At 49.0% G+C, this 27,830-nt stretch overlaps 1 protein-coding gene and 2 pseudogenes across 1 annotated transcript; 2 read left to right on the top strand and 1 right to left on the bottom strand.

Annotated features, from left to right (window-relative positions):
- Positions 1–22,578: 22,578 nt before the first annotated feature.
- LOC125509582 (tuliposide A-converting enzyme 2, chloroplastic) lies at positions 22,579–23,789 on the top strand. Its single transcript, XM_048674575.2, has one exon. The coding sequence runs from the start codon at positions 22,649–22,651 to the stop codon at positions 23,582–23,584; it is 936 nt and encodes a 311-aa protein (XP_048530532.1). The 5' UTR covers positions 22,579–22,648; the 3' UTR covers positions 23,585–23,789.
- A 927-nt stretch (positions 23,790–24,716) lies between these two features.
- LOC125509581 (tuliposide A-converting enzyme b1, amyloplastic pseudogene) lies at positions 24,717–26,714 on the top strand (annotated as a pseudogene).
- Positions 26,515–27,636, bottom strand: LOC125509580 (tuliposide A-converting enzyme b3, amyloplastic pseudogene; annotated as a pseudogene).
- Between the last annotated feature and the right edge of the window lie 194 nt (positions 27,637–27,830).

Here is a 27,830-nt window from a genome sequence, read left to right on the forward strand (position 1 = left end):
TATCATATAGTCTTTCACCATTGCTAACACTCACGCAATACTTATGGGTATGGAGTTTTAATCGAACACAGAGAAAGATAGGGGCTTATAGTTTTTCCTCCCAACGTTTTACCTCAAGGGTATGTCAACAATAATAGTTCATGAAAAATCACATCCAATTAGCCATATATACCAGGATCTTTCCAACATGTTGTGCTTGCCAAAAGATAAAATGTAAGAAGGAAGGGTGAAGATCACCATGACTCTTATGTAAGGTAGGAGATAAAGGTAAAAGATAGGCCCTTCGCAGAGGGAAGCAGAGGTTGTCATGTGCTTTTATGGTTGGATGCACAAAATCTTAATGCGAAAAAACGTCACTTTATATTGCCACTTGTGATATGGAACTTTATTATGCAGTCTGTCACTTTTATTTCTTCCATATCACACGATCGTATAAAGCTTATTTCCTCCACAACAATCAATCATACATATTTAGAGAGCAATTTTTATTGCTTGCATCGATGACAACTTACTTGAAGGATCTTACTCAATCCATAGGTAGGTATGGTGGACTCTCATGGCAAAACAGGTTTAAGGGTGTTTGGAAGCACAAGTAGTATCTCTACTTGGTGCAAAGAATTTGGCTAGCATGAGGGGGAAAGGCAAGCTCAATCATGTTGGATGATCCATGACAATATAATTTATCTCAGATGTAAGAAAGCATAACCCATTACGTTGTCTTCCTTGTCCAACATCAACTCTTTAGCATGTCATATTTTAATGAGTGCTCACAATCATAAAAGATGTCTAAGATAGTATATTTATATGTGAAGACCTCTCTTTCTTTATTACTTCCTATTAATTGCAACGATGTCCAAAACTATATTTGTCAACTCTCAACAACTTTTATTCATCATACTCTTTCTATGTGAGCTCATTACTCTCCATAAGATCCATATAATCTCTTTGTTTCCATTTTATTCTTTCTCTTTAATTCACTCAGGATCATGGCAAAATAATCAAGCCCTTGACTCAACACTAATCTTTATTATATATAGCTCACGGACTCGATTACATAGAAGGATCATAAAGCAAAACTCACAACTAGATCATACTAAAAAAATTTATTCTACTCGATCAAGATACTACCAAAAGGATCGAACAAAGAAAAATGGTAAAGATAAAAGTGATGATGATACGATATCGGGGCACTCCCCCAAGCTTGGCAGTTGCCAAGGGGAGTGCCCATACCCATGTGATTATGTTTCCTTTTTCGGGGATGGTGATGTGATATTCTTGGCGATGATGCCCCTCCGAATACGATTCGCCTCCTCGAGATTATTGACTTGCTGCTTGAGGTCCATTATTTCCTTTCGAAGTTTTCCTGTAACAGCCAAAGCTCCCTGCACCCAAGGGTGCTGCATAGCTGCGGGAGAACCAGTGACACTCTTTTTCATATTCTCATAAGAAAGAAATATAACATTGGAAGGGATAACCGAGTTTGGAATAGCCGAGCTCTGCAGTTCCCCCATGGTGAATCCAGCTCGGAAGCGAGAAGTGGCTTCTTGATCCTCCTCTGTTGCTGGCCCAAAGTGATCAACATTGTTGTTTGTCATTGATCTCGGTGCCGGATGAGACACCTGGCACTCCCCCACTGACTCTTGCGAAGACATCTTGCTCTAATTTGCAGAAGCAACGGCTCGAAACACAAACAAAGGATAATTGCGTGATACGGGTGTCAAAACCTTCGGGATGTTATATAATGAATTTTTACCGACCAAAATATGTAACTTGTAAGAAAACGCAGTCCGGAGAGCACACAAGGTGCCCACGAGGTAGGGGGGCGTGCCCAGGGGGTAGGGCGCGCCCTCCACCCTCGTGGAGCCCTCGTGTCCTTCCCGGACTTCTTCTTATTTTTCTATTTTTCTAGGCCCAAATAATGGTGAAGTGTCATGTAGTTGACGTTCACATAACACCACTAGAGGAGAGACAACATACATCTCATCAAAATATCGAACGAATACCAAATTCACATGACTACTAATAGCAAGACTTCTCTCATGTCCTTAGGAACAAACGTAACTACTCACAAAGCATATTCATGTTCATAATCAGAGGGGGATTAATATGCATATAGGATCTAAACATATGATCTTCCACCAAGTAAACCAACTAGCATTAACTACAAGGAGTAATAAACACTACTAGCAACCCACAGGTACCAATCCAAGACTTGGAGACAAGAATTGGATACAAGAGATGAACTAGGGTTTTGAGAGGAGATGGTGCTAGTGAAGATGTTGATGGAGATTGCCCTCTCTCGATGAGAGGAGCGTTGGTGATGACGATGGCGATGATTTCCCCCTCCCAGAGGGAAGTTTCCCCCGCAGAACAGGTCCGCCAGAGCCCTAGATTGGTTCTGCCAAGGTTCTGCCTCATGGCGGCGGAGTCTCGTCCGGAAATATGGCTTATGATTTTTTCCTCATCGAAAGACTCCATATAGCAGAAGATGGCCGTCGGAGGGCCACCAGGGGGGGCACGAGGTAGGGGGGCACGCCCAGGGGGGTAGGGCGCACCCCCACCCTCGTGGGCAGGGTGTGGCCCCCCTGGTGAACTTCTTGCGCTCAGTATTTTTTATATATTCTGAAAACGTCTTCCGTGAAGTTTCAGGACTTTTGGAGCTGTGCAGAATAGGTCTCTAATATTTGCTCCTTTTCCAGCCCAGAATCCCAGCTGCCGTCATTCTCCCCCTTTATGTAAACCTTGTAAAATAAGAGAGAATAGGCATAAGTATTGTGACATAATGTGTAATAACAGCCCATAATGCAATAAATATCGATATAAAAGCATGATGCAAAATGGACGTATCAACCACTACTATCATATTACTTTGCTACTAAATACCTTGCTGCAGATATTAAGTTTCCAGATGTGGTTGAATTGACAACTCAGCTGCTAATACTTGAGAATATTCTTTGGCTCCCCTTGTGTCGAATCAATAGATTTGGGTTGAATACTCTACCCTTGAAAACTGTTGCGATCGCCTAAACTTGTGGGTTATTAACACTATTTTCTGGCGCCATTGCCGGGGAGCATAGCTCTATTCTTTGAGTCACTTGGGATTTATATTTGCTTATCATTATGAAGAACTTGAGAGATCCAATAACCAAGATTTATCCCTCAACTACAAGGGGAGGTAAGGAACTGCCATCTAGCTTTGCACTTGATTCACCTTCTGTTTTCAGTAAGCTTGTGACACCTAAACCTGCTGCTGCTATTCATTCTGATATGTCGCTTGTTATTGATGATGCCACTTCTGCTATGCATGATACTTATGATGAAACTACTTCTATGCTTGATACTACTATGCCACTTGGTGAATTTCTTGATGAACAACTTGCTAGGGCTAGAGAGAATGAAATTATTGAAACTGATAATATTGATGAAAGTGATGATGAAGACTCTCCCCCTAATAAATATGAATTGCCTGTTGTTCCTGAGGGTTATGTTATGGATGAAGAAGCTACTAGAGCTATTCTAGCTTGCAATGATAGATATGATCTAAAGAGGTTATTAGCTAAATGGAAGCAGCAATCCCTTAATGCTAGAATGAAACCTGAACCTGCTTTTGCTACTTCACCTATCTGTGTTACTGATAAGGATTATGAATTCTCTGTTGATCCTGATATAATTACTTTGGTTGAATCTGATCCTTCTTATGGCTATGAGTCTGAAACTGTTGTGGCACATCTTACTAAATTAAATGATATAGCTACCCTGTTCACTAATGATGAGAGAACTCGCTACTTTTATATCCGTAAAATATTTCCGTTCTCATTAAAGGGTGATGCTAAGATATGGTTTAATTCTCTTGATCCTGATTGTGTGCGTAGTCCCCAGGATATGATTTATTACTTCTCTGCTAAATATTTCCCTGCTCATAAGAAACAAGCTGCCTTAAGGGATATATATATAATTTTGTGCAAATTGAAGAAGAGAGTCTCCCACAAGCTTGGGGGAGGCTTCTCCAATTACTTAATGCTTTGCCTAATCATCCTCTTAAGAAAAATGAAATACTTGATATCTTTTATAATGGACTAACCGATGCTTCCAGAGATTACCTGGATAGTTGTGTTGGTTCTGTTTTCAGGGAAAGAGCACCGGATGAAGCTGAAATTCTATTGAATAATATGTTGACAAATGAAAATAATTGGACACTTCCTGAGCCAACTCCTGAACCTATTCCTAAACCAACTCCGAAGCAAAGAGGTGTTCTATTTCTCAGTCCTGAAGATATGCAAGAGGCAAAGAAATCTATGAAAGAAAAGGGTATTAAAGCTGGAGATGTTAAGAATTTACCTCCTATTGAAGAAATACATGGTCTTGATAACCCGACATAGGTAGTAAAGGTAAATTCTCTCTATAGATATGATAAAGCTGAAATCCCATTTACTAAGTTTACTAGCACATGCTTAGATGAGTTTGATAAATTTATGGTTAAGCAAGAAGACTTCAATGCTTATTTTGGTAGAGAATTAAAACGCAGTGCTGATATGCTTGAACACTTGGGTGATTATATGGCAAATGTTAAAGGTGAACTTAAACTTATTAGTAAACATGCTTCTATGGTTACCACTCAAGTAGAACAAGTACTTAAAGCTCAAAATGATTTGCTCAATGAATTGAATAGTAAGAATAATGATTTTGCTGTTAGAGTGGCTACTAGAACTGGTAAGATGACTCAGGAACCTTTGTATCCTGAAGGTCACCCTAAGAGAATTGAGCAAGATTCTCAGAGAAATAATATAGATGCACCTAGTCCTTCTAAAAGGAAGAAAAAAATGATAGGACTTTGCATGCTTCTAGTGAACCTATTACTGAAACACCTGAGAATCCAAATGATATTTCTATTTCTGATACTGAAACACAATCTGGTAATGAACCTGAAACTAGTGATAATGTTAATGATAATGTTCATGATGATGCTCAACCTAGCAATGATAATGATATAAAAATTGAACCTGTTGTTGATCTTGATAACCCACAATCAAAGAATCAACCTGCTGTTGATCTGGTAATGAACCTGCTGTTAATGATAATGTTCATGATGATGCTCAACCTAGCAATGATAATGATATAGAAATTGAACCTGCTGTTGATCTTGATAACCCACAATCAAAGAATCAACGTTATGATAAGAGAGACTTTGTTGCTAGGAAACATGGTAAAGAAAGAGAACCATGGGTTCAGAAACCCATGCCTTTTTCTCCCAAACCATCTAAGAAAAAGGATGATGAGGATTTTGAGCGCTTTGCTGAAATGATTAGACCTATGTTTTGCGTACGCGATTAACTGATATGCTTAAAATGAATCCTTATGCTAAGTACATGAAAGAAATTGTTACTAATAAAAGAAAGATACCAGAAGCTGAAATTTCCACCATGCTTGCTAATTATACTTTTAAGGGTGGAATACCAAAGAAACTTGGAGATCCAGGAATACCCACTATACCATGCTCCATTAAAAGAAACTATGTTAAAACTGCTTTATGTGATCTTCGAGCCGGTGTTAGTGTTATGCCTCTCTCTTTATATCGTAGACTTGATTTGAATAAGTTGACACCTACTGAAATATCTTTGCAAATGGTTGATAAATCAACTGCTATACCTATCGTTATTTGTGAGGATGTGCCTGTTGTGGTTGCAAATGTTACTATTTTAACGGACTTTGTTATTCTTGATATTCCCGAGGACGATAGTATGTCTATTATTCTTGGAAGACCCTTTTTGAATACTGCAGGGGCTGTTATTGATTGCAACAAAGGCAATGTCACTTTTCATGTTAATGGTAATGAGCATACGGTACACTTTCCGAGGAAACAACCTCAAGTCCACAGTATCAATTCTATTGGAAAAATTCCATCGATTATTTTTGGAGGTTTTGAATTTCCTCTTCCTACTGTCAAGAAGAAATATGATATTCTTATTGTTGGGGATGTGCATATCCCCATTGAGGTAACCTAGTGTTATTAAGAAATTCTCCGGTTTCATGCAATTCGGAATGAGTTTGTTAACAAGACTTGATCAACCTTGTTAATGGATTCCTTTTGATGAGCATGAGATGGATGAATTTAGAAAACACAACTCTTTGTACCCTCCTTTTACTTTCTGTTATTTATATAAAATAAAATAAAATAGTATTTTCTGTCTGTTATCTGAATTATCCGTGCAATATAAAAATACCCCGAAAGTAAAAGTTCTCCAAATGCCCTGAAATTTAAATATGTTTTTTTCTGGAATATTTGAGAATATTTGGCACTGAGAACACAGCAGGGGGGCATCCACCTGGCCACGAGGGTGGAGGGCGCGCCCCCCTTCCTCGTGGGCCCATGGTGGCCCTCCTCCACTTATTCCTGCACCCACACACTCCTTCTTCCTCCCACAAACACCATTATCCAGTTCAAACCCGAGTCCAAGCTCATTTTGTTGCCATTTTCGATCTCCTTGCTCAAAGCACCTCTCACAAAATTGCTTGAGGGGATTGGACATTGGTATGTGACTCCTCCATTGGTCCAATTAGTTTATGTTCTAGTGCTTTATTCATCGCATATTTTTGCTTCTTAGGTGACCCTGTTCTTGAGCTTGCATGTCAAATTTATGTGGTTCCAAGTAGTTCTAATGCATGATATGGGCTCTAGACACTTGTAGGAGTAGTTGCTATCAATTTTTTTGAGTTTGGTTCACTTTTATTTTGAAGTTACTAAAAATTTCAGAATTTTTCAGAAAATAATGAAGAGATTTTTGAGGGGCTCATCGAGCGAAGCTCGAAGGAAAAGCAAAATGAAGAAGCAAAGAAGCCCAAATATAATCTGCCTCGCACCGCGGAAGTTAGGCCGTGTGAATGGCCCTCCGATGATTTCTTGAGAGCAACCGGGATTTATGAAGATTTTTATGAATTGGCTAAGAATGCAGGCCTCACTGACTTCCTCCGTGACCAACGCGAACAGTATCTCTTACTCACCAATACTTTTGTGCAAAACTTCTACTATTATCCTAGGGAATCACCTCCTTCAATAGAGTTTCATTTATATGATGTGGTTAAGAAGATGTCACTATATGAATTTTGCAGGGTTTGCAAAATACCTTTCGAGGGTAGCTTAGAGGAACCACATCGTAAAGATGTGGATGGGTTTATTGACACTATCACTGTAGGGGAAACTAGGAAGGTTTTCGATGCAAGAATCACTAGCATACATTTTCCTGTTTTACGCTACTTTGCAATATTTGCTAGTCGTTGCTTAATTGGTCGCGGAAACTGTGGAAACCTTAGTGTTCCTGATATTTTTTATTTGGTTTATTCCGTGATGACTCTGTTAGTATGGGCGGTATTATTGCTAAACGGTTAAGTCTGAACCGTACAAAGGGCCCCATCTTTGGTGGTATCTATGCTTCACGCATTGCTGCATATTATAACATACCCATTAGGCACTATGAAAAAGAAGAAACATTGTTGCCTACTGTTTATTTAGATTATAAGAGTATGGTAGCGCATGATTTTATTATAAAGAATAGGGAAGGGGAGCTTAAATACAAATTGTTCTTTGATAAACGTCATCCTAAAACTATCACCTTGCCGGCTCCTTCCTTGTTTGATTTATCTACAGGCCAGTACCTCGTCTCGCCGGAGGACATTCACGCTTACCGGAACCCTACATCAGCTACAGAGCCAGAGTCGGAACCACAAGTTGATCCTCCACGACAGTCTAATTACCAGTGGGATCTGGAGATGATTGCCAACCAGTGGCAATCGGAGTCTTCTTCTTCGCAGTACGACCCCAACTATTACTATGGATATCCGCCAGGCCAACCGTGGCCATAGACCAACTTAGGCCAAAAGCCTAAGCTTGGGGGAGTACATATTTCTCACCGACATTACATTCATGTTCACACACTCATTGCTAGATGTCGGTGCTCATACTTTTTCATTGTAATATCCATGCTATGTTCTTTCCTTTTTATGCTTTCTTCTTGTGTGTTTAATAAACCTTAAGAAAACCAAAAAAATAGTTGTAGCTTTTAGCTAGTTTTAATTTCCATGCTTGTAGTAGTAATTAAAAAGAAAACCCAAACAGATTTCCTGTTCTTCTTTTTCTTGTTGGGAGCTTTCCCGTGTAAATAGTTTTATTTCTTTTCTTTTCTTTGGGGGTCGATAGGAGAAGACCATGATTAAATTGTTGAAGTGGCTCCTATATGCATTATTGTTGATCTAACAAAAGAGCCCATATTGCCTTGTCTTCTCCTGTTTATTGAATGCTTGCAGATTCCAGTTTAGTCCAATGCACGTGCACTATTATTATGATCCACATCGTTCGGTCATACAAGTGAAAGGCAATTATGACGATATATGATGGACTGACTGAGATGAGAAAAGCTGGTATGAACTCGACCTCTCTTATTTTTTTAAATATGATTAGTTCATCGTTCCTGATTCAACCTATTATGAATAAACATGTTTGCAATGACAATTAGAGATTATAGTTGCTTATGCCATGCTTAATTAGCTAGGAGCTTATAATGGTTTACCTTGCGTGCCAACATGCTATTAAAATGGTTGTAATGTGGTATGATAGGGTGGTATCCTCTTTTGAACGATTCGAGTGGCTTGACTTGGCACATGTTCACGCATGTAGTTGAAACAAAATCAACATAGCCTCTACGTTTTTTATGTTCATGGTGCATTATATCCTACTCAAGCTTGCATTCGGTGTCGATTAATTTTAATGCATGTTCATGACTGTTGTCGCTCTCTAGCTGGTCGCTTCCTAGTCTCTTTCTAGCATTCACCTGTACTAAGCGGGAATACTGCTTGTGCATCCAATCCCATAAACCCCAAAGTTATTCCATATGAGTCCACCATACCTACCTATATACGGTATCTACCCGCCGTTCCAAGTAAATTTGTATGTGCCAAACTCTAAACCTTCAAATAAATATCATGTTTTGTATGCTCGAATAGCTCATGTATCAACTAGGGATGTATATATCTTCCATGTTAGGCGGGTTATTCTCAAGAGGAGTGGACTCCGCTCCTCACTCACGAGAAAGTGGCCGGTCACCGGGATGCCCAGTCCCATGCTTTATGCAAATCAAATCAAAGTAATTGCAAACAAAACTCCCCTGGGACTCTTGTTAGTTGGAGGTACTCATTGTTTCGAGCAAGCCATGGATTGAGGCTTGTTGGTGGAGGGGGAGTATAAACTTTACCATTCTGTTTGGGAACCGCCTATAATGTGTGTAGCATGGAAGATATCGACATCTCTTGGTTGTTATGTTGACAATGAAAGTATACCGCTCAAAATATTATTCACCTCTATTTCAAAACTGAGCTCTGACACCTCTACAAATCCCTGCTTCCCTCTATGAAGGGCCTATCTATTTACTTCCATGTTGAGTCATCATCCTCTTATTAAAAAGCACCAGTTGGAGAGCACCACTATCATTTGCATTCATTACTGTTAGTTTACATTGAGTATGACTTGACTAGATCTCTTTTACCATGAATTACAATGTATAGTAAGTCCTTGATCTTTAAAGGTGCTCTGCATTTATGTTTTGCGGCCTCAGAAAGGGCTAGCGAGATACCATCTTGTTATATCACATTATGATTGTTTTGAGAAAGTGTTGTCATTTAAGATTTATTATTATTGCTCGCTAGTTGATTATGCCATTGATATGAGTAAAAATGAGACCTAAGCGTTATTGTGAATATGGTTAGTTCATAATCTTTGCTGAAAACTTGAATGTTGCCTTTACATATTTACAACAACAAGAGCAAACAGAGTTTGTAAAAGTTTTTCTTTATCACTTTCAGTTTGTCAACTGAATTGCTTGAGGACAAGCAAAGGTTTAAGCTTGGGGGAGTTGATATGTCTCCGTCATATCTACTTTTCCAAACACTTTTGCCCTTGTTTTGGACTCTAACTTGCATGATTTGAATGGAACTAACCCGGACTGACGTTGTTTTCAGCAGAATTGCCATGGTGTTATTTATGTGCAGAAACCAAAGTTCTCGGAATGACCTGAAACTCCATGGAGCGTCTTTTTGGAAATAATAAAAAATACTAGCAAAAGATCAAGGCCAGGGGGCCCACACCCTAGCCACGAGGGTGGGGGCGCGCCTGCCCCCTGGGCGCGCCCCCTACCTCGTGGGCCCCCTGGAGCTCCTCCGACCTCAACTCCAACTCTATATATTCACTTTCGGGGAGAAAAAAATAAAGGAGAAGGATTCATCGCGTTTTACGATAAGGAGCCGCTACCAAGCCCTAAAACCTCTCGGGAGGGCTGATCTGGAGTCCGTTCGGGGCTCCGGAGAGGGGAGTCTGTTAGGGTTTGATCCCTAGTATCCACTATGTTTTGAGATTGATGTTGCTATGACTTTTATATGCTTAATGCTTGTCACTAGGGCCCGAGTGCCATGATTTCAGATCTGAACCTATTATGTTTTCATGAATATATGTGAGTTCTTGATCCTATCTTGCAAGTCTATAGTCACCTACTATGTGTTATGATCCGGCAACCCCAAAGTGACAATAATCGGGACCACTCCCGGTGATGACCGTAGTTTGAGGAGTTCATGTATTCACTATGTGTTAATGCTTTGGTCCGGTACTCTATTAAAAGGAGGCCTTAATATCCCTTAGTTTCCGCTAGGACCCCGCTGCCACGGGAGGGTAGGACAAAATATGTCATGCAAGTTCTTTTCCATAAGCATGTATGACTATATTCGGAATACATGCCTACATTACATTGATGAATTGGAGCTAGTTCTGTGTCACCCTAGGTTATGACTGTTACATGATGAACCACATCTGGCATAATTATCTATCACCGATCCATTGCCTACGAGCTTTCCATATATTGTTCTTCGCCTATTTACTTTTCTGTTGCTATTGTTATCATCACTACAAAATACCAGAAACATTACTTTTGTTATCATTACCTTTTGCTACCGTTACCACTACTATCATATTACGTTGCTACTAAATACTTTGCTGCAGATATTAAGTTTCCAGGTGTGGTTGAATTGACAACTCGGCTGCTAATACTTGAGAATATTCTTTGGCTCCCCTTGTGTCGAATCAATAAATTTGGGTTGAATACTCTACCCTCGACAACTGTTGCGATCCCCTATACTTGTGGGTTATCAAGGACGACGATGTCCCCGGATGCTTCATCTATAATGTTTATGGCTTTATTTATAAAGTAGAGCGGAAGCCTTTTTCGATATTTTTATGAAGAAAAAAATTGTGAGTTTACTCTCCATTGCCAGGTTGAACGAATTGTGGATATTGCTCTCCAATGTGATATTCATTTTATTAGTTGGGGACGTTGTTTGTTGTGCTAGAGGTTGAGGTTGAGGTGGTGGAAATCTTTCAATTTTATTTGTCCCAATACTTTGTTTGAATCATGTGCAAGTCAAAGCATGTCAGAAACATTCCTCTTGTTTTCTTTTCATGATGTCTTGTTACCTTTTTTGACACTATGATGCCTTGTTACTTTATAGTGATGACGGGCTGATGCTTACATGATTTGATTAAAAGAAAATTGTACAACAAACTAAGAGCATCTACAACCGGGTGCCTTAAACCCTCCTCAAACGTTCGGGCGAGCCGCCCAGTCACTGTCCGGTCACATTTTTTCAACCCAGACGGACACCCCAAATGGGTCTCAAACGCCCGGACTGACCGGCACCCCCCATATCTAGCCCAAATATGAGGCAGATATGGGGTGGCCTAGGCACGCCCGGGCGCGTCCGCCTGACAAGCCCGACCCACCACCGACCCCACAGATGTCCCATAAAAAACCATTGGGCTCATCGCTCTGAAACCCTAGTTCACTCACTCTCCTCTCTCACTCCCTCCTCCCCCGCACCGATTCCGACCAAATCCAGCGCAATGTCGATCTCCGCAGCCGCTCCGACGACGAGTTGGATCCGGAGTATGAGATTGCCATCCGCATCACCTTGGAGCGTCCAAGGTGGAGGCCGGGGGCAGCTCCGAATCTGCAGCCTCGCCGCAACCGCAACTTCCTCGTCGGCGCAGCTCGGACGCCCGCGCTGAGGGCAACTCCGACAGGCAGCATGCACAAATCGCGCCTCCCCTACGCCGTCTCCTGGCCCCGCCGGCTGCTGCCCCCCTCGTGGGTAGCGATGGGTGAGGGAGTCCTGGACTAAGGGGTCCTCGGGCGTCCGGCCTGTTAGCCATTGGCCGGACTGATGGGCTGTGAAGATACGAAGACCGAAGACTGCACACGTGTCCGGATGGGACTCTCCTCGGCGTGGAAGGCAAGCTTGGCGACCAAATATGTAGATTCCTTTCTTCGTAACCGACCTTGTGTAACCCTAGATCCTCCCGGTGTCTATATAAACCAGAGGACTTAGTCCGGAGAGGGGGAGATATATTACCATAGCCATACAAGCTAGACCTCTAGGGTTTAGACATTACAATCTCGTGGTAGATCAACTCTCGTAATACTCATATTCATCAATATCAATCAAGCATGACGTAGGGTATTACCTCCATAGAGAGGGCCCAAACCTGGATAAACATCGTGTCCCCTGTCTCCTGTTACCATCGACTTTAGACGCACAGTTCGGGACCCCCTACCCGAGATCCGCCGGTTTTGACACCGACATTGGTGCTTTCATTGAGAGTTCCACGGTGCCGTCCTCAAAAGGTTCATTGGCCCCTTCAATCGTCAACAATGACGCTGTCCAAGGAGAAACTTTCCTCCCCGAACAAATTTTCGTGTTCGGCGGCTTCGCACTGCGGGCCAACTCATTTGGATATCTGGAGCAGATCGATAGCTACGCCCCTGGCCACCATGTCAGATTTGGGAGCTTGAACTACATCGTGGACATCCGTGGAGATCTGATCTTCGCTGGATTCGAGACCACGGCGATCGCTCCTGGTCACCTCGATGAACATGACCTAAATCTGTCATCGGACCATATTCAGGAGATAGCTCCTGTAACTGCTCTGGCCTTAGATCCGGAGCATACGGTGCCATCTAAGGACTGGAGGTTCAAGCCCACCACGGAGGCCACAGATTCCTCGGCGTTGGAGCCGCACATGGACTTAAACTCACACAATATTTTTGTCACTGGAACCCCGGACTCGTCTCCGAGTGTAAGTTCCGAACCATGTGAGTCCACGGATGTCGAACTTGATCGTTTATTGATCTTCGAGTTCAGCGCCGCAGACATCTTCCAGCACTCACCCTTGGGCGACGTGCTAAGCTCTTTAAAGAACCTGTCCTTGGCTGGGGACTCATAGCCGAACTATATCCGGTTCGAACTAGAAGCTGATGACAGGGAATTTCGCTCCCCACCCGCCACCCACTTTATAGCCACTATCGAAGACTTAACCGACATGCTCGATTACAACTCCGATGACATCGACTGTATGGACGACGATGCCGGAGAAGAAGAGGCCCAGTACCCGCTGTTCACCGGACGCTGGACGGCCACTTCCTCGCACGATGTGTACATGGTGGATGTACCAAAGGAGAATAGCGGCGATGACAAAGAAGACCCAGTTGAGGATAAACCTCCTGAGATACAATTGAAACGCCAGCATCAGTGGGGCCGCTCTAAGTCACGCCGCAGTAAAGATAGCAACACCGGCACAGGAGGAAGATAACACTCCGGAAGGTGCCGAAGACAACGAAGACCCCGTTGACGCAACTACCGAACGGGATGAACGGGAAGGTGGGCAGATTAGCCCTGGTAGACAGGCCATGCACGAGGACTCGAAGGACAGTAATTATCTTACGCTCTCCGAGGATGAGGCGAGCCTCAGCATCGAGGATTTCATAGTGCCTGAGGAACCTCTTGAGCAGGAGCGCTTCAAGCGCCAGCTAATAGCCACTGCAAGGAGCCTGAAAAAGAAGAAGCATCAGCTTCAAGCTGACCAAGATCTGCTCAACGATAAATGGACCGACGTCCTAGCAGCCGAAGAATACGGCCTCAAGCGCCCGGCCAAAAGCTACCCGAAGCGCAAATTACTACCTCAGTTCCACGACGAGGCGCCGGAACACATACCACCATCGCGCAATGCGGCTGACCGACCACCACGTGGATGGGACAAAGCGGCAACTCAAGCCGAACACCAGCCCGCCCCACCTCATCGCAAAGGCAGAGGTAAATCAGCTCACGGTCATATATATGACCTTCGACATGACCTGAACAATAAAGCAGGATATACCCGATCGATTTACGGATCGCGAGGACGTTCCTCAACACGTGATGACGGCTACCAATTCGGACATGACAAACCTAGTCACACCCGAGCCGACAACCGCAGACGGACTCCATGGGAGCTACGTCGTGATGTGGCCCGATATAGAGGCGCCGCACACCCTCTTTGCTTCACCGATGAAGTAATGGATCACGAATTCCCCGAAGGGTTCAAACCCGTTAACATTGAATCATACGACGGAACAACCGACCCCGCGGTATGGATCGAGGATTTTATTCTCCATATCCACATGGCCCGCGGAGATGACCTACACGCTATCAAATACCTCCCACTAAAGCTCAAAGGGCCAGCTTGGCACTGGTTAAATAGCCTATCTGAAAATTCTATCGGCAGCTGGGAGGACTTGGAAGAAGCCTTCCTCGACAACTTCTAAGGTACATATGTCCGGCCACCAGACGCTGATGATTTAAGCCACATAGTCAAACAACCTGGAGAGTCAACTAGGAAATTTTGTACTAGGTTCCTAACCAAAAAGAACTAGATCATCGACTGTCCGGATGCCAAAGCCCTAGCGGCCTTTAAGCATAGCATCCACGATGAATGGCTCGCCCGCCACCTCGGCCAAGAAAAGCCGAAATCTATGGCAGCCCTCACGGCACTCATGACCCGCTTTTGCGTGGGTGAGGATAGTTGGTTGGCTCGTAGCAAAAACACAGCCAGTGAGGCAGCACCCTATGAGGTTAAGAACCGCAACGGCAAGCTCCGAGGCAGCAAACACAAACGCCGAAGCAATGATGACAACACCGATGACACTGCTGTCAATTGCCGGATTCAGCGGCTCCAAGTACGGTTAGCGAAAAAAGCCATATAAAAGAAACAATCAGGGACCATCCATCATAGACCGCATACTCGACCGTCCGTGCCAAATCCATGGCACCCCAGACAAACCAGCCAACCATACCAACAGAGATTGCTGGGTTTTTAAGCAAGCCGATAAGTTAAATGCCGAAAACAAGGAAAAGGGACCGCAGAGCGAGGACGATGACAAGGAGCCCCTGCAGCCAAACACAAGGGGACAGAAGAAGTTTCCCCCTCAGGTCGAAATGGTGAACATGATATATGCTACGCACATCCCCAAGAGGGAGCGCAAGCGCGCACTCAGGGACGTCTATGCGATAGAGCCAGTCGCCCCAAAATTCAATCCAAAGTCATAGTGCCCGATCACTTTTGATCGTCGGAATCACCCAGCCAGTATCCGGCATGGCGGATCAGCTGCACTAGTCCTAGACCCAATCATTGATGGATTCCACCTGACACGAGTCCTCATGGACGGTGACAGCAGCCTCAATCTGCTCTATCAGGATACAGTGCGCAAAATGGGCATTAACCCATCACGGGTCAAGCCCACAAGGACTACCTTTAAAGGAGTCATACCAGGCGTAGAGGCCCGCTGTATGGGCTCAATCACACTAGAGGTTGTCTTCGGATCTCTGGACAACTTCCGAAGCAAGGAGTTAATCTTCGACATCATCCCCTTTCGCAGCAGCTATCACGCACTGCTTGGACGAACCGCATTTGCTCGATTCAATGCGGTACCTCACTACACTTATCTCAAGCTCAAGATGCCCGGACCACGTGGTGTCATAACAGTCAATGGAAATACGGAATGCTCCCTCCGTACCGAGGAGCATACCACGGCCTTAGCAGCAGAAATACAGCGCGGCCTTTTCCAGCAGAACCTTAATTCGACGGCCGAGCCCCCGGACACCATTAAGAGAGTCCGGACTATCCTGCAGCAAGACAGCCCGGCTCGTCAAGAGTTTAACTAGCAACTTGGCCTCCGTCCCAGTCCTAATCAAACGGCGGCATTCGTACCGCGCGTACATAACTACGCACTCAAAATTCCATGGAGGCATAGCTAGCCCGTGATCCACGGTGCGGCTCGACCGACCCTGGATCCGCACACCTTCACTTTTTCTTTTTCATTTCGGGTTTTTCTCTTCTCGAGGCTTTTTCTAGTAACCTGATCATCGGACCGATCACGAGACGGATACACCAAGGAGGCAAGGAGCTTTGACATACAAGGGAATCCCCAGGTGGTCTCTGCTAACGATTGCTATACCTATTTTACATACCCGCACGTAGCTCGCTCTTGGTCATGGCATGTTAAATAGCCTTACTTGATTATCGCATTGCTTGCACAAGTACACCTCGACGTATTAATCAAATTACAATGAAAAATATTTGGCAGCGTCAGCTTATTCCTTGATTTTTTTTCCTTACCTCTGTATTTATTACTCATCGCACCCGTATACTCTGGTACGTATTACTTTGCCAGGGGCTTCATCGCGCCCCGCAATACGGCAACAAAGTCCGAGCACTTTTACAGTATAGTTCGGCACCCCGAACTTATAGCATTATATGCATCGGCTCCGAATCATGTCTTTGGTCAATAGTTGGGTTGCCCGGCTCCTGTGCTTACTACATTACGTTCCGCTATATCGGCTAGGGTAGTAAAGGGAGAACTACTACGATTGTGTCCCGATTCTTCTGGACGAGCACCTCAGTAGAGAAAGCCGAAAACTAACTGTCATGATGCAGCGAGAGCTGGTCAGCTGTTGGAGAGGTTTCAAATCCTTAGAGATTTTTTTTCTGCTTTATCAAGGAATTGGTTTTTATCCGATCAGGTGTGTATAGCGCCCCTAGTTCGGCCTTCCGAATACCAGGGGCTTCGCCAAAATTCTCATTGTCAAACTCCTATGGCTAAGTGAGGGCGATAAAAGCCGTATAGTCTGATTGCCTTGTCCGTTGCGCTAAACACCTCCTTTAAGGATCAGAACGTGGAGTAAAGAGTGTTTAGATTTATCCCGAACACCCGTACTATCTACATGGGGGCAGAAGCCAACGACTGGCTAACCCTCAGATTTCATAAACGGCCGCACGGGAGGTAAAATTTTAAAAGTCACAAGCACTATATTACATAACGACCTTGTTTCATATTACAGGACAGGACAACATGAATGTTTTCATGGTAATATAACATCCTTCGCACATTGCTCCGCCACAAGGCGGGATCCCTCCAGAACACTATCAAAATATAGCTCAGGTCGGCGGTGCTCCTTGCCCTCAGGCGGCCCCTCGGTCATCAGCTTCTTGGCATCCATCTTCACCCAATGTGTCTTGGCGCGGGCAAAGGCCATCCGTGCACCTTCAATGCAGACCGACCGCTTCACGACTTCAAGCCGTGGGCAGGCACCCACAAGACGCTTTACAAGTCTGAAGTAGCTGCTGGGCATGGGCTCGGCAGGCCATAGTCAGACTATTAGGTCCTTCATGGCTAGCTCGGCCGCCTTGTGCAACTCGACCAGCCGTTTCAGCTAGTCGCTGACGGGCACCGGATGTTCTGGTCCAAGGTATTGAGACCAGAATAGCTTCTCCGTAGAACTCCCTTCTTCGGCTCGATAGAACTCGGTAGCATCCGATACGCTGCGTGGCAAATCCGTAAACGCCCCTGGAGAGCTCCAAATTCGGGTAAGTAAAAGGAATGTTTCCTTCGCAGACTTGCTTTGCATAACGAAAGCCTTACCCGCGGCGATCTTCTTGGCCGCCTGGATTTCCTGAAGGGCGCTCTAGGCTTCGGCTCAGGCATCTTGTGCGCTCTGGCGGGCCTTCGCAAGTTTGGACCCTTGTGTCTTAGAATCACGCTCCAGGGACTCATACTTCTTGACGGCGTCCTGGAGCTCTTGCTGGACCTCGCTGATCCGGGCCTCGTGCTTCTCGCGCGCGGCGCGTTCCTTGGCCGCTTTGTCCTCGGCCTCGGCTAACGCCTTCTTGAGGGACGCCTCCTCGATCGTGGCCCCTAATAAAGTTCATGACACTTTAGTCAGCATGAACCATTCATCCTTCCTAAATATACACGCAGGTTACTGCATACTTTGGCTGTCCTCCAGCTGCTTCTTCACGAGGCCGAGCTCTTTCCCGGCCCGCTCCAGGTTCTGCTTTAGTCCGGAGACCTCCGCAGTATGAGCGGCAGCAGCCATCAGCGATGTCTGCTTATTCACATAGACATCTTATGTTAGACTCCTATGAAAATTATTTTGATCCTCTGTTCGGATTTTCCTTTCCGGACACCGAACAGAGCATCAGGGGCTACTGTCTACACTGTGATATTCTCTCTATAATTATATTACTTACCTCAAAGCCTGTTAGAATGCTAGCACAGGCTTCGGTCAGTCCGCTTTTGGCGGACAGAACCTTCTTGATCACCGCACCCATAAGGATACGGTGTTCATCCACAATGGAAGCGCCTCACAGCGCTTCCAGCAGATTATCCGGTGCCTCTGATTGGACAGAGGTCACTGGTGGAACAGGCACACCTCCTACTTTCAGGGAAGGCTGCTCGCTTGACTCCGGAGCCGTGTAGGTCTCCGGAATGGTATCCGGCTGGGGGTCGAATTGAACTTGGCCCCCACCACCAGTCCCCATGGGGGCTTTTCCCCCCATGTGTCCGGCGGCCGAGGAGTCATCCTTTGGCGCCACCCCGAAGACCTCCGGAACCTCTCCCTGACCTGAGAAGGTCCTTTGGGACACCACCTCGTCATCACCCTTGGCCGAGGGAGAGTGAGCGGGCGGCGGTGACACGCTGGCCATCTCCTTTGAATCCAACGAACCTCCTGTTGAGGATCGCGGGGAACTGTCACAGGCCGGACTGCAATAGCATAATTTAAACATATTAATATTACAAAGTGGAAAGGCCAGACATTTGGGTGTGCATAAGGTACTTACAAGGCAGCCTGAGGCTTGGTTCGGGGGGGGGGGGTCGCTCCGGACTGCTATCGACATGCCACGTGGAGTTATCCGTGAGGGAGCCCTTCCCCCTCTTGGGCGCCTTCGCCTCCAGAGTTGGGGAGGCCCCCCTTTTCTTCCTTCCCTCCTCAGGGGGGAGTCGTTTTCCTCCTCCTCTTCGTCATCATCTTCGGCGGCCGAAGAGTGAGTCTCGTCTCCGGACGTCACGTCCGAAGCACCTTTTCGGCGAAGGCCACTCCTGGCCCCTTTGGCCGTTTTCTTGGCCTTCTTCTCCGGAACATCATAAGGCGCCGGAAACAGCATCTTCGTCAGAAGTGGGGTTTCTTGGTCTTCAGGTAGCGAAGCCGGACAGTTAATCTGCCTCGATCCAGGCTTGAAAAATTGATAGGAAGGCTTAGACTCCTTCCTCAAAATATGCCAGTAGAGGGTATACCTTGAAAAAATGAAAGAACTTACCGAATTGGCATGGCGTTTTAAGTTGAGCCCGCGATCCTCGGTCGTGGGTGGTGGTGTCTCGCCGGCCTTGAAGAGCACTTTCCAGATGTCTTCGTGCATCGTGCCGAAGAGCTTAGTAGCGTTTGGTGCTTGGCCGGATCGAGCTCTCACAAATAGCAAGTCCAGCGTTGGCACAGAAGGATCCGGCGAATGAGCATAACCTAGATCATGTTGACTAGTTTGATCCTCTTGGTTATGATGTTCTGGACGCACGTCTGGAGCCCAGTCAGCTCGCTCGAAGAGCCCCAGGTTAGGCCCTTCTCTTGCCAGGAGGTGAGCCGCATCGGAGCTCTGGATCGGAATTCGAGGGCTGCCGCCCAATTGGTGTTGGGCGGCTTGGTGATGTAGAAAGACCCCGACTGCCACCCCTTCACCGTCTCCACAAAGGAGCCTTCGGGCCAGGTGACATTGGGCATCTTTCCCACCATGGCGCCTCCACACTCTGCTTGTTGGCCGCTCACCACCTTCGTCTGCACATTGAAGGTCTTCAACCATAGGCTAAAGTGAGGTGGGATACGGAGAAAGGCCTCGCACGCGACAATAAATGCCGAGATGTTGAGGATATAGTTGGGGGCTAGATCATGGAAGTCCATCCCATAGTAAAACATCAATCCGTGAACAAACGGGTGGAGAGGGAATCCCAGCCCGCGGACGAAATGTGTGAGAAACACCACCCTCTCATGGGGCTCTGGGGTAGGGACGATTTGTCCCTTGGCCGGGAGTCAGTAAACGATCCCCTTGGCCAGGTATCCGGCCTCCCCGGAGCTCCTTGATGTCCTCCTTCTTGACGAAGGAGGCCATCCACTTGCCTCCAGCTCCGGATCCGGACATGATTGGAGTGCTTTCTCGGGCGGGGAAAGCTAGAGCTTGGGCGCTGGAGCTCGAGTATGGATGGGCAGAGGAAGGAGAAGGCGTGGGAGAAGAAGAGGGAATCCTTATCCCCTTATAAAGGCAGTGAATATCGAACGCCTCCCCACTCGCCTATTCACAAGGGCTGTGTAAACAGGCACAGTTGGGTTACCCATGCCCGAATTGATGAAAATCCTGCAATAAGGGGACACGATCTATACTTTGACAAGACGTGCCAATGGCAACCGCGTCTCGAAACATGGAGTGGCAGACGAAAAACGGTTCAAAATTATGGCCGAACTGACGTGATGTCATGTTACTAAAGTGGTCAGCAGATTGGATTCGTGAAATATTAATACTCTCTACGGCTGTGTGTTGCAAATCTGTACACAATTGTTTCGTCTGAAGACTATCTTGGGGTTCGGAAGGAGGAACCCGCCTTGCAATGCTGAAGATAGATCTACGCGTCGGATACCTTGTCATTGAAGCCAGGTTCAGGGGCTACTGAGGGAGTCCTGGACTAAGGGGTCCTCGGGCGTCCGGCCTGTTAGCCATGGGCCGGACTGATGGGCTGTGAAGATACGAAGACCGAAGACTGCACCCATGTCCGGATGGGACTCTCCTCGGCGTGGAAGGCAAGCTTGGCGACCAAATATGTAGATTCCTTTCTTTGTAACCGACCTTGTGTAACCCTAGATCCTCCTGGTGTCTATATAAACCGGAGAACTTAGTCCGGAGAGGGAGAGATATATATTACCATAGCCATACAAGCTAGACCTCTAGGGTTTAGACATTACGATCTCGTGGTAAATCAACTCTTGTAATACTCGTATTCATCAATATCAATCAAGCATGACGTAGGGTATTACCTCCATAGAGAGGGCCCAAACCTGGATAAACATCGTGTCCCCTGTCTCCTGTTACCATCGACTTTAGACGCACAGTTCGGGACCCCCTATCCGAGATCCGCCGGTTTTGACACCGACAATGGGTGCTTGTGCCCGCCCCGCCGGCCCGGACGCGCACGTCGGAGCTGCCGCCCGCGAGAGGCGGCGGACAAGGGAGAGGGACGCTACGGAGAGCTTTGTCCGCCGCCGCCGTGGGTTACTGGCGGAGCCCGACGAGGACGAGAAGCTCCTCGTGTGGGTTTATCGCCGGTCGCTTACGACGGTGGAAACGGGCGCTCGGCGGCTCCGCCGGAAGAACGCGAAGGCTCTCCGGCTTGCCATCGAGCAGTCTGAGCGGGAGGCGAAGGAGAAGGTGACAGAGGCGGCTCGGCTGGCCAAGCTCAGGCGCCTGCAGGACCGAGCCGTCCAGCGCCTGAAAGGCCTCGTCATTGTCTCCTCCTCGTCGTCCGACGACCACGGCTCCTTATCCGACGAATCGGACGATCCTCCACTAGCCGCCGATGGCTACAGGTACGCCGGCGACCAGAAAGGGAAAGGGCCGGCCATAAAGTGGTGAAGTTCAATTTCATTTCAAGTTTTAGATGTAGTATAAAGTTGTCTGTTGTTTATGTGAACTTTGGTGGATCTTTTGGTGAACTATTGTGCTATCCTATGTCGGATTCTATGTCCGGTCAGCTGGTCTACGTAGTTTGATCGACATTGCATGATTTAGTATGGATATAGGACTCGGATATGAGAGGCACGGATGTGGACAACGCGATTTGGGAAGTGTCTGGTCAGTGTCGGCGGACGCGCCCGGGCGCGTCCGCGGGCGTTTGAGGGGCCGGATTTGCCATGTCCGGCTGTAGATGCTCCAAGGGTATGATTGTGTTTCTTGCGATGAAACCAGTCCACTACGGTCAAGTTCTAAACTTCACACTTCCCGTCAACACAAAAATGAGTGTATGTGCGTGTATATAAGCATTTGTGATTGCACTGTAAAACGTTCAAGCTTTCTAATCTCTTATGTTCAACAATTATTAGATTGGATTGTTTCACACACGAGCCAATTGTTAATTTGTCGCTGATATCGGTTCTATTTTTCTTTTCTTTTTTGAAGAGGAAAAAAATAGTGAGTATACATTGCCGTCGGATCATACAGTACAATCAACTGTCTCGATTGATGCATTATCCGATCGTTGCATTCTCATGGCAATGGATCCAGGCCAGAAATTACGTGTGGCCATGCGCACTCCTCAGCTCGCTGCCGACTTGGCACCTTATCGCCATTTAAATCTGACAGACCTCGCGAAGCTGATAGTCACAACACCAAGGCCAAGCCTCAAGGCAAACACCTTCTCCATTCGCCACGGCCATGGACGCCGACGCCGACACGGTGGTGTTCGAGGCACCGGCGCACTTCCGCTTCTACAAGAGCGGCAGGATAGAGCGCCTTAACCGGCCTCCCATCCTCCCCGCCGGAGTCGACGAGGCCACCGGCGTCACCTCCAAGGACGTCGTCCTCGACGCGGACTCCGGCCTCTCCGTGCGCCTCTACCTTCCCAAGCTCCAGGAACCCTCCACGAAGCTCCCGGTCCTCGTCTACTTCCACGGCGGCTCCTTCCTCATCGAGTCGGCCGACTCCTCCACGTACCACAACTACGTCAACGCCCTCGCCGCGGCGGCCGGCGTCCTCGCGGTGTCCGTCGACTACCGCCTGGCCCCGGAGCACCCGCTCCCCGCGGCCTACGACGACTCCTGGGCCGCGCTCCAGTGGGCGGCGTCGGCGCAGGACGAGTGGATCCGCGAGCACGGCGACACGGCCCGCCTGTTCCTCGCCGGCGACAGCGCGGGGGCCAACATCGTGCACGACATGCTCATGAGGGCGACCTCCAACGACGGCAGCCCGAGGGTCGAGGGCGCGATACTGCTGCACCCGTGGTTCGGCGGGAGCAAGCCGGTGGAGGGGGAGCACCCGGCCGCGCCCATGGTCACCGGGATGCTCTGGTCCTACGCGTGCCCGGGCGCGGTGGGCGGCGCGGACGACCCGAGGATGAACCCGCTGGCGCCGGGCGCGCCGGCGCTGGAGAGGCTCGGGTGCGTGAGGATGCTCGTGACCGCGGGGCTGGCGGACGGGCTCGCCGCGCGCGACCGCGCGTACCACGACGCCGTGGCCGGCAGCGCGTGGGGCGGCACCGCGGCCTGGCACGGGTCCGATGGGGAGGGCCACGTGTTCTTCCTCGAGAAGCCCGGGTGCGACAACGCCAAGCAGCTCATGGACCGCGTCGTCGCGTTCATAGCCGGCGCCTGACAGAGTTGGTCTGCAGATCATCTCCATTGTGTTCGAGGGAAGTTGCTCTGCATGAGTGAATAAATAGGTGATGGCGCCTAGTTGGGGTTTAAGTTTGTCAGAACGGAGAGAGGGTTTTGGTGGAATTGTCCTTGTATTGATTGAGCCTCGTGGGCATACATATATGAATACATGATCTATTTGAAGTACAAGACAAATCAGAATATTTCCTAGTCTAACTTATAACTTATGTTTCCTAATACAATCACGTTACTCAACATCCCCCCGCATTCACAACGCTAGCGACGCAGACGGTGAGACTGGAGAAGAATCCGAATGCAAGCCGACGGACAACCCCCTCCCCCCCAGTCGTAACGGTCGACGCATCGCGGAGTCGTGGCTGGAGTGGAAACCAACGAGGTTGCTCAAGCAGGCGGTAGCCTTTTGTGCCGTTTGTCGATGTGTTGTGGTCGAGGTAGCCGTGCGAGGGACGCCGTGGTCGATGTCGAGTCGGGGTGGCCGGTGTCGAGGTAGTCGCCGTGGACCGAGAAGAAGAGCGGCGACGGCGGCTAGGTCAGAAGCGCGGCGACGGTGCCCGAGGTAGGCGAGGAAGAACCCGACAGCATGACGAAGACCGGCGCGAACGGTGGCGTTCCCGCGCCTAGGAAGGCGGCGCGACGAATACGGCATAGAAGTCGACGCGCGGGGACGGCGAAGTAGACCACGCGACGCGACGCTACGACACGAAGGGGCGACGCAGCGGTAGCGCGGGTCGGGACGACGGCGGGGAAGACCTCACGGCGGTTGCAGGGACCGCGTGCCACGCTCGCTACGGCCCGACCGGGCGACGCAGCGACAGCACGAGGGTCGGTGCAGCCTCGGGGACGGTCTGGAGCGGATGGCCTCGGGGCGGCGGTTGACCGCGGGCCGCGTCACTATGGCCCGAAGAGGCGACGCAGCGGTAGCGCACGGGTTGGTGTAATCACGAAAACAGCCTAATGGCGGCGGCGGGGACCACGTGTCGTGGCGTGGGTGCGGAAGCGGCGGCGACTAAGGTTTAGGATCGATTAGGTTGATACCATGTCAGAAGGGAGAGAGGGTTTTAGTGGAATTGTCGTTGTATTGCTTGAACCTCGTGGGCATATATATAGAAGTACATGATCTATTTGAAGTACAAGGCAAGCCAGAATATTTCCTAGTCTAATTTATGTTTCCTAGTACAATCACATTACTCAACAAAGTTCTCTTGAAAAATTTGCGTTCCGAGATTGGCGGTAACATCATTTTGTGCCAACTTCTAGAAATAGATTGGCAGGCGATAGCTACAGCAAATTTGATAAATTTGACCTATAGACGAAATCAAATTACAGAATGAACTATTTATGAAACTATTTTACGTGGCTAATCTTTTTGTGCGACGCCCGACACGAAGACGTCACACTACATTATGCAACGCCTCACAGATAGGCGCTACACGCCTGGCCAACGTTGTATCCCAAACCGACTAAAAATTGCTAAGTCATTGTGCAGAGCCTACGAGCTAGGCGTTGCACTTTATAGTATGGCGCCTAGCTCTCAGGCGCTGCACTAGTGGTTGCACTATAAAATGAAGCAACCACTAGTGCAACGCCTGTGGCGCCTAGCTCTCAGACGTTGCACATTGACTTAGTAATTTTCGGATTACATGGATGCGACGCTGGCCAGACGTGTAGCGCCTATCTGCGAGGCGTTGCACAGTGTAATGTGACGCCTTTGTCTCGGGCGTCACTCAAAAAATTCAGCCGCGTGAAGTAGTTTCACGGGCAGTTTATTCTGTGATTTGATTTCGTCCATAGATTAAATTTGTCAATTACCGACTGCTGCAGCAGCAACTTCACACTTTCCAGTCCACCGCTAGTCTCTGCCACTGCCACCAACCACTGAACAAACTATACCTTCAGATCTGTGCGCGGCTACGGCCATGGAGTCCGGCGCCGACGAAGTAGTGTTCGACTGCGATGACTACCGCATATACCGGAGCGGCCAGATGGACCGCCTCTGTCGCCCGGCTCGTGTGCCCACCGGCCTCGACCCGGCCACCGGCGTCACGTCCAAAGACGTGGTCCTTGACTCCGACACCGGCCTGTCCGTCCGCCTCTTCCTCCCCACCAGCCGAGACCCCTCCAAGAGGCTCCCGATCCTCGTCTTCTTCCATGGCGGCGGCTTCCTCGTCGAGTCGGCCGTCTCCCCGCAGTACCACAACTACGTGGCGTCCCTCGCTGCCGCGGCCGGCGTCGTCGCCGTCTCCGTCGAGTACCGCCTCGCGCCCGAGCATCCGGTGCCCGACGCCTACGACGACACCTGGGCCGCGCTATCGTGGGCCGCCTCGAGCCAGGACGAGTGGCTCGCCGAGCACGGCGACAGCGCGCGCCTCTTCCTGGCCGGCGACAGCGCCGGCGGCAACATAGTGCACAACGTCCTCATCAGAGCGTCGTTCCAGCCGGCGCCGAGAGTAGAAGGCGCGATTCTTCTGCATCCTTGGTTCGGAGGGAACACGTTCCTCGAAGGTGAGGTCGAGGCGACGGCCAAGGACATGGCCATGATCTGGGAGTTCGCGTGCCCCGGCGCGGTGGGCGGCGCGGACGACCCGAGGATGAACCCGATGGCGCCGGGCGCCCCGGGGATGGAGAATCTCCGGTGCGAGCGGATGCTCGTGTGCGCAGGCGAGAAGGACTGGCTGGCGGCCAGGGACCGAGCGTACTACGCGGCGGTGACCACCAGCGCGTGGCGCGGGAGCGTATGGCGTGGAGGCGTGGCGTGGTTCGAGTCGGAAGGCGAGGGGCACGTCTTCTTCCTCAAGAAGCCGGACTGTGCCAAGGCCAAGGAGCTCATGGCTCGCGTCGTGGCGTTCATCGCCGGAACCTGAGCCCTGATCGGTGCGCGCACGCCGGCGCGGCCGCGGTGTGCTCTCGTTTCGTCACAAACGAACTGTAAGAGTGGCTTCGATTCACAACGTAGATCTAATGTTACAATCCGATGGACTGGTGCATGTAACGCGCTTGATGAAGGACACAACAATGGCCATCTCCTTCGCCGCCTTCTCCGGCACGACGGAGTTGGATCTCGCGGCTTTGGAGAAATAATACATGTGACCCTCGCCCTCCGTCTCGTACAGCACGGCCTCCTCGCCGCCCCACGCGCTGCCGCGGAGCGCCTCGACGTACATGCGCGCCCTGTCCCTGGAGGGGTCGAGTTCGGCCGCCGTCACCAGCGCCCGTCGGCAGCCGAGCGCCGCCCACTCCTCCGGCGGCATCAAGAGCGGGTTGGAGAGCGGGTGGTCGAGCCCGTAGTTTCCCGCGCAGACGAACCGCCAGTTCCTCTCGGCGGTCGCCGTGGTGTCCGTGCCTTCCGACGGCACCGGAGCCTTGCCCAAGAACAGCGGATGAAGCAGCACCATCCCTTCGACCCGCGCGCCTCCCCGGAGCCCTTCCTTTCCGGCCCTCATCACCACGTTGTGCGCCATGTTGCCGCCGCTGCTGTTGCCGGCGACGAAGATGCGCGTGGGGTCGCCGTGGTCGGCCAGCCACGGCTCCGTCTCCGGGCCCGCGGAAACGCAGCTCGTGGCTGTCCAGCGGAGCGCGGCCCACGCGTCGTCGTAGCCGGCGGGGAGCGGGTGCTCGGGGGCGAGGCGGTACTCCACCGACACGGCCACGACGCGGGCGGCGGCGACAAGGGCGTTGACGTAGCTGGTGTACCTGGCGGAGAAGGCCGACTCGGCGACGTAAGCGCCGCCGTGGAAGTAGACGAGGACGGGGAGCTTCTGGGACTCCGGGACGCTCTTGGGGAGAAAGAGCCGCGCGGCGAGGCCTGTGCCGGCGTCGATGACCACGTCCTTGGAGGTGACGCCGGTGGTGGCGTCGGTGCCGGGGCTCTTCCGCGACGTTAGACCAGAGCGTTGGACGCGGCCGCTCTTGTACACGATGGCGAACGGGGAGAGATCGAATTCGACCTCCTCGTCCGGATCCATGGCGCCCCGGCGGAGAGGGGAATACGCCGGGCAGTGGCAAAGGTTGTTTTGTGGAAATAATTGGTCTTCTGATCGCTAATCGCACTTGCTTCACTGTTTATATATAGAGCCATTTCTGTGCTTTAATATGCTTCCTGATCTTTGATTAACCAGAAAGTCAATATTCCTGAAGGTGAAGTGAAAGGTGACAGCGGTGCTTGCGTACAGAAATCCACTTCTAATAATAATGTCAACAGGAATTTGAAAGAAAGAAAATGTCAG

Source organism: Triticum urartu, chromosome 5A (assembly GCF_056163025.1).
Source record: "Triticum urartu cultivar PI428250 chromosome 5A, HENAU_Tu73, whole genome shotgun sequence".
NCBI classification, from domain to species: Eukaryota; Viridiplantae; Streptophyta; class Magnoliopsida; order Poales; family Poaceae; genus Triticum; species Triticum urartu.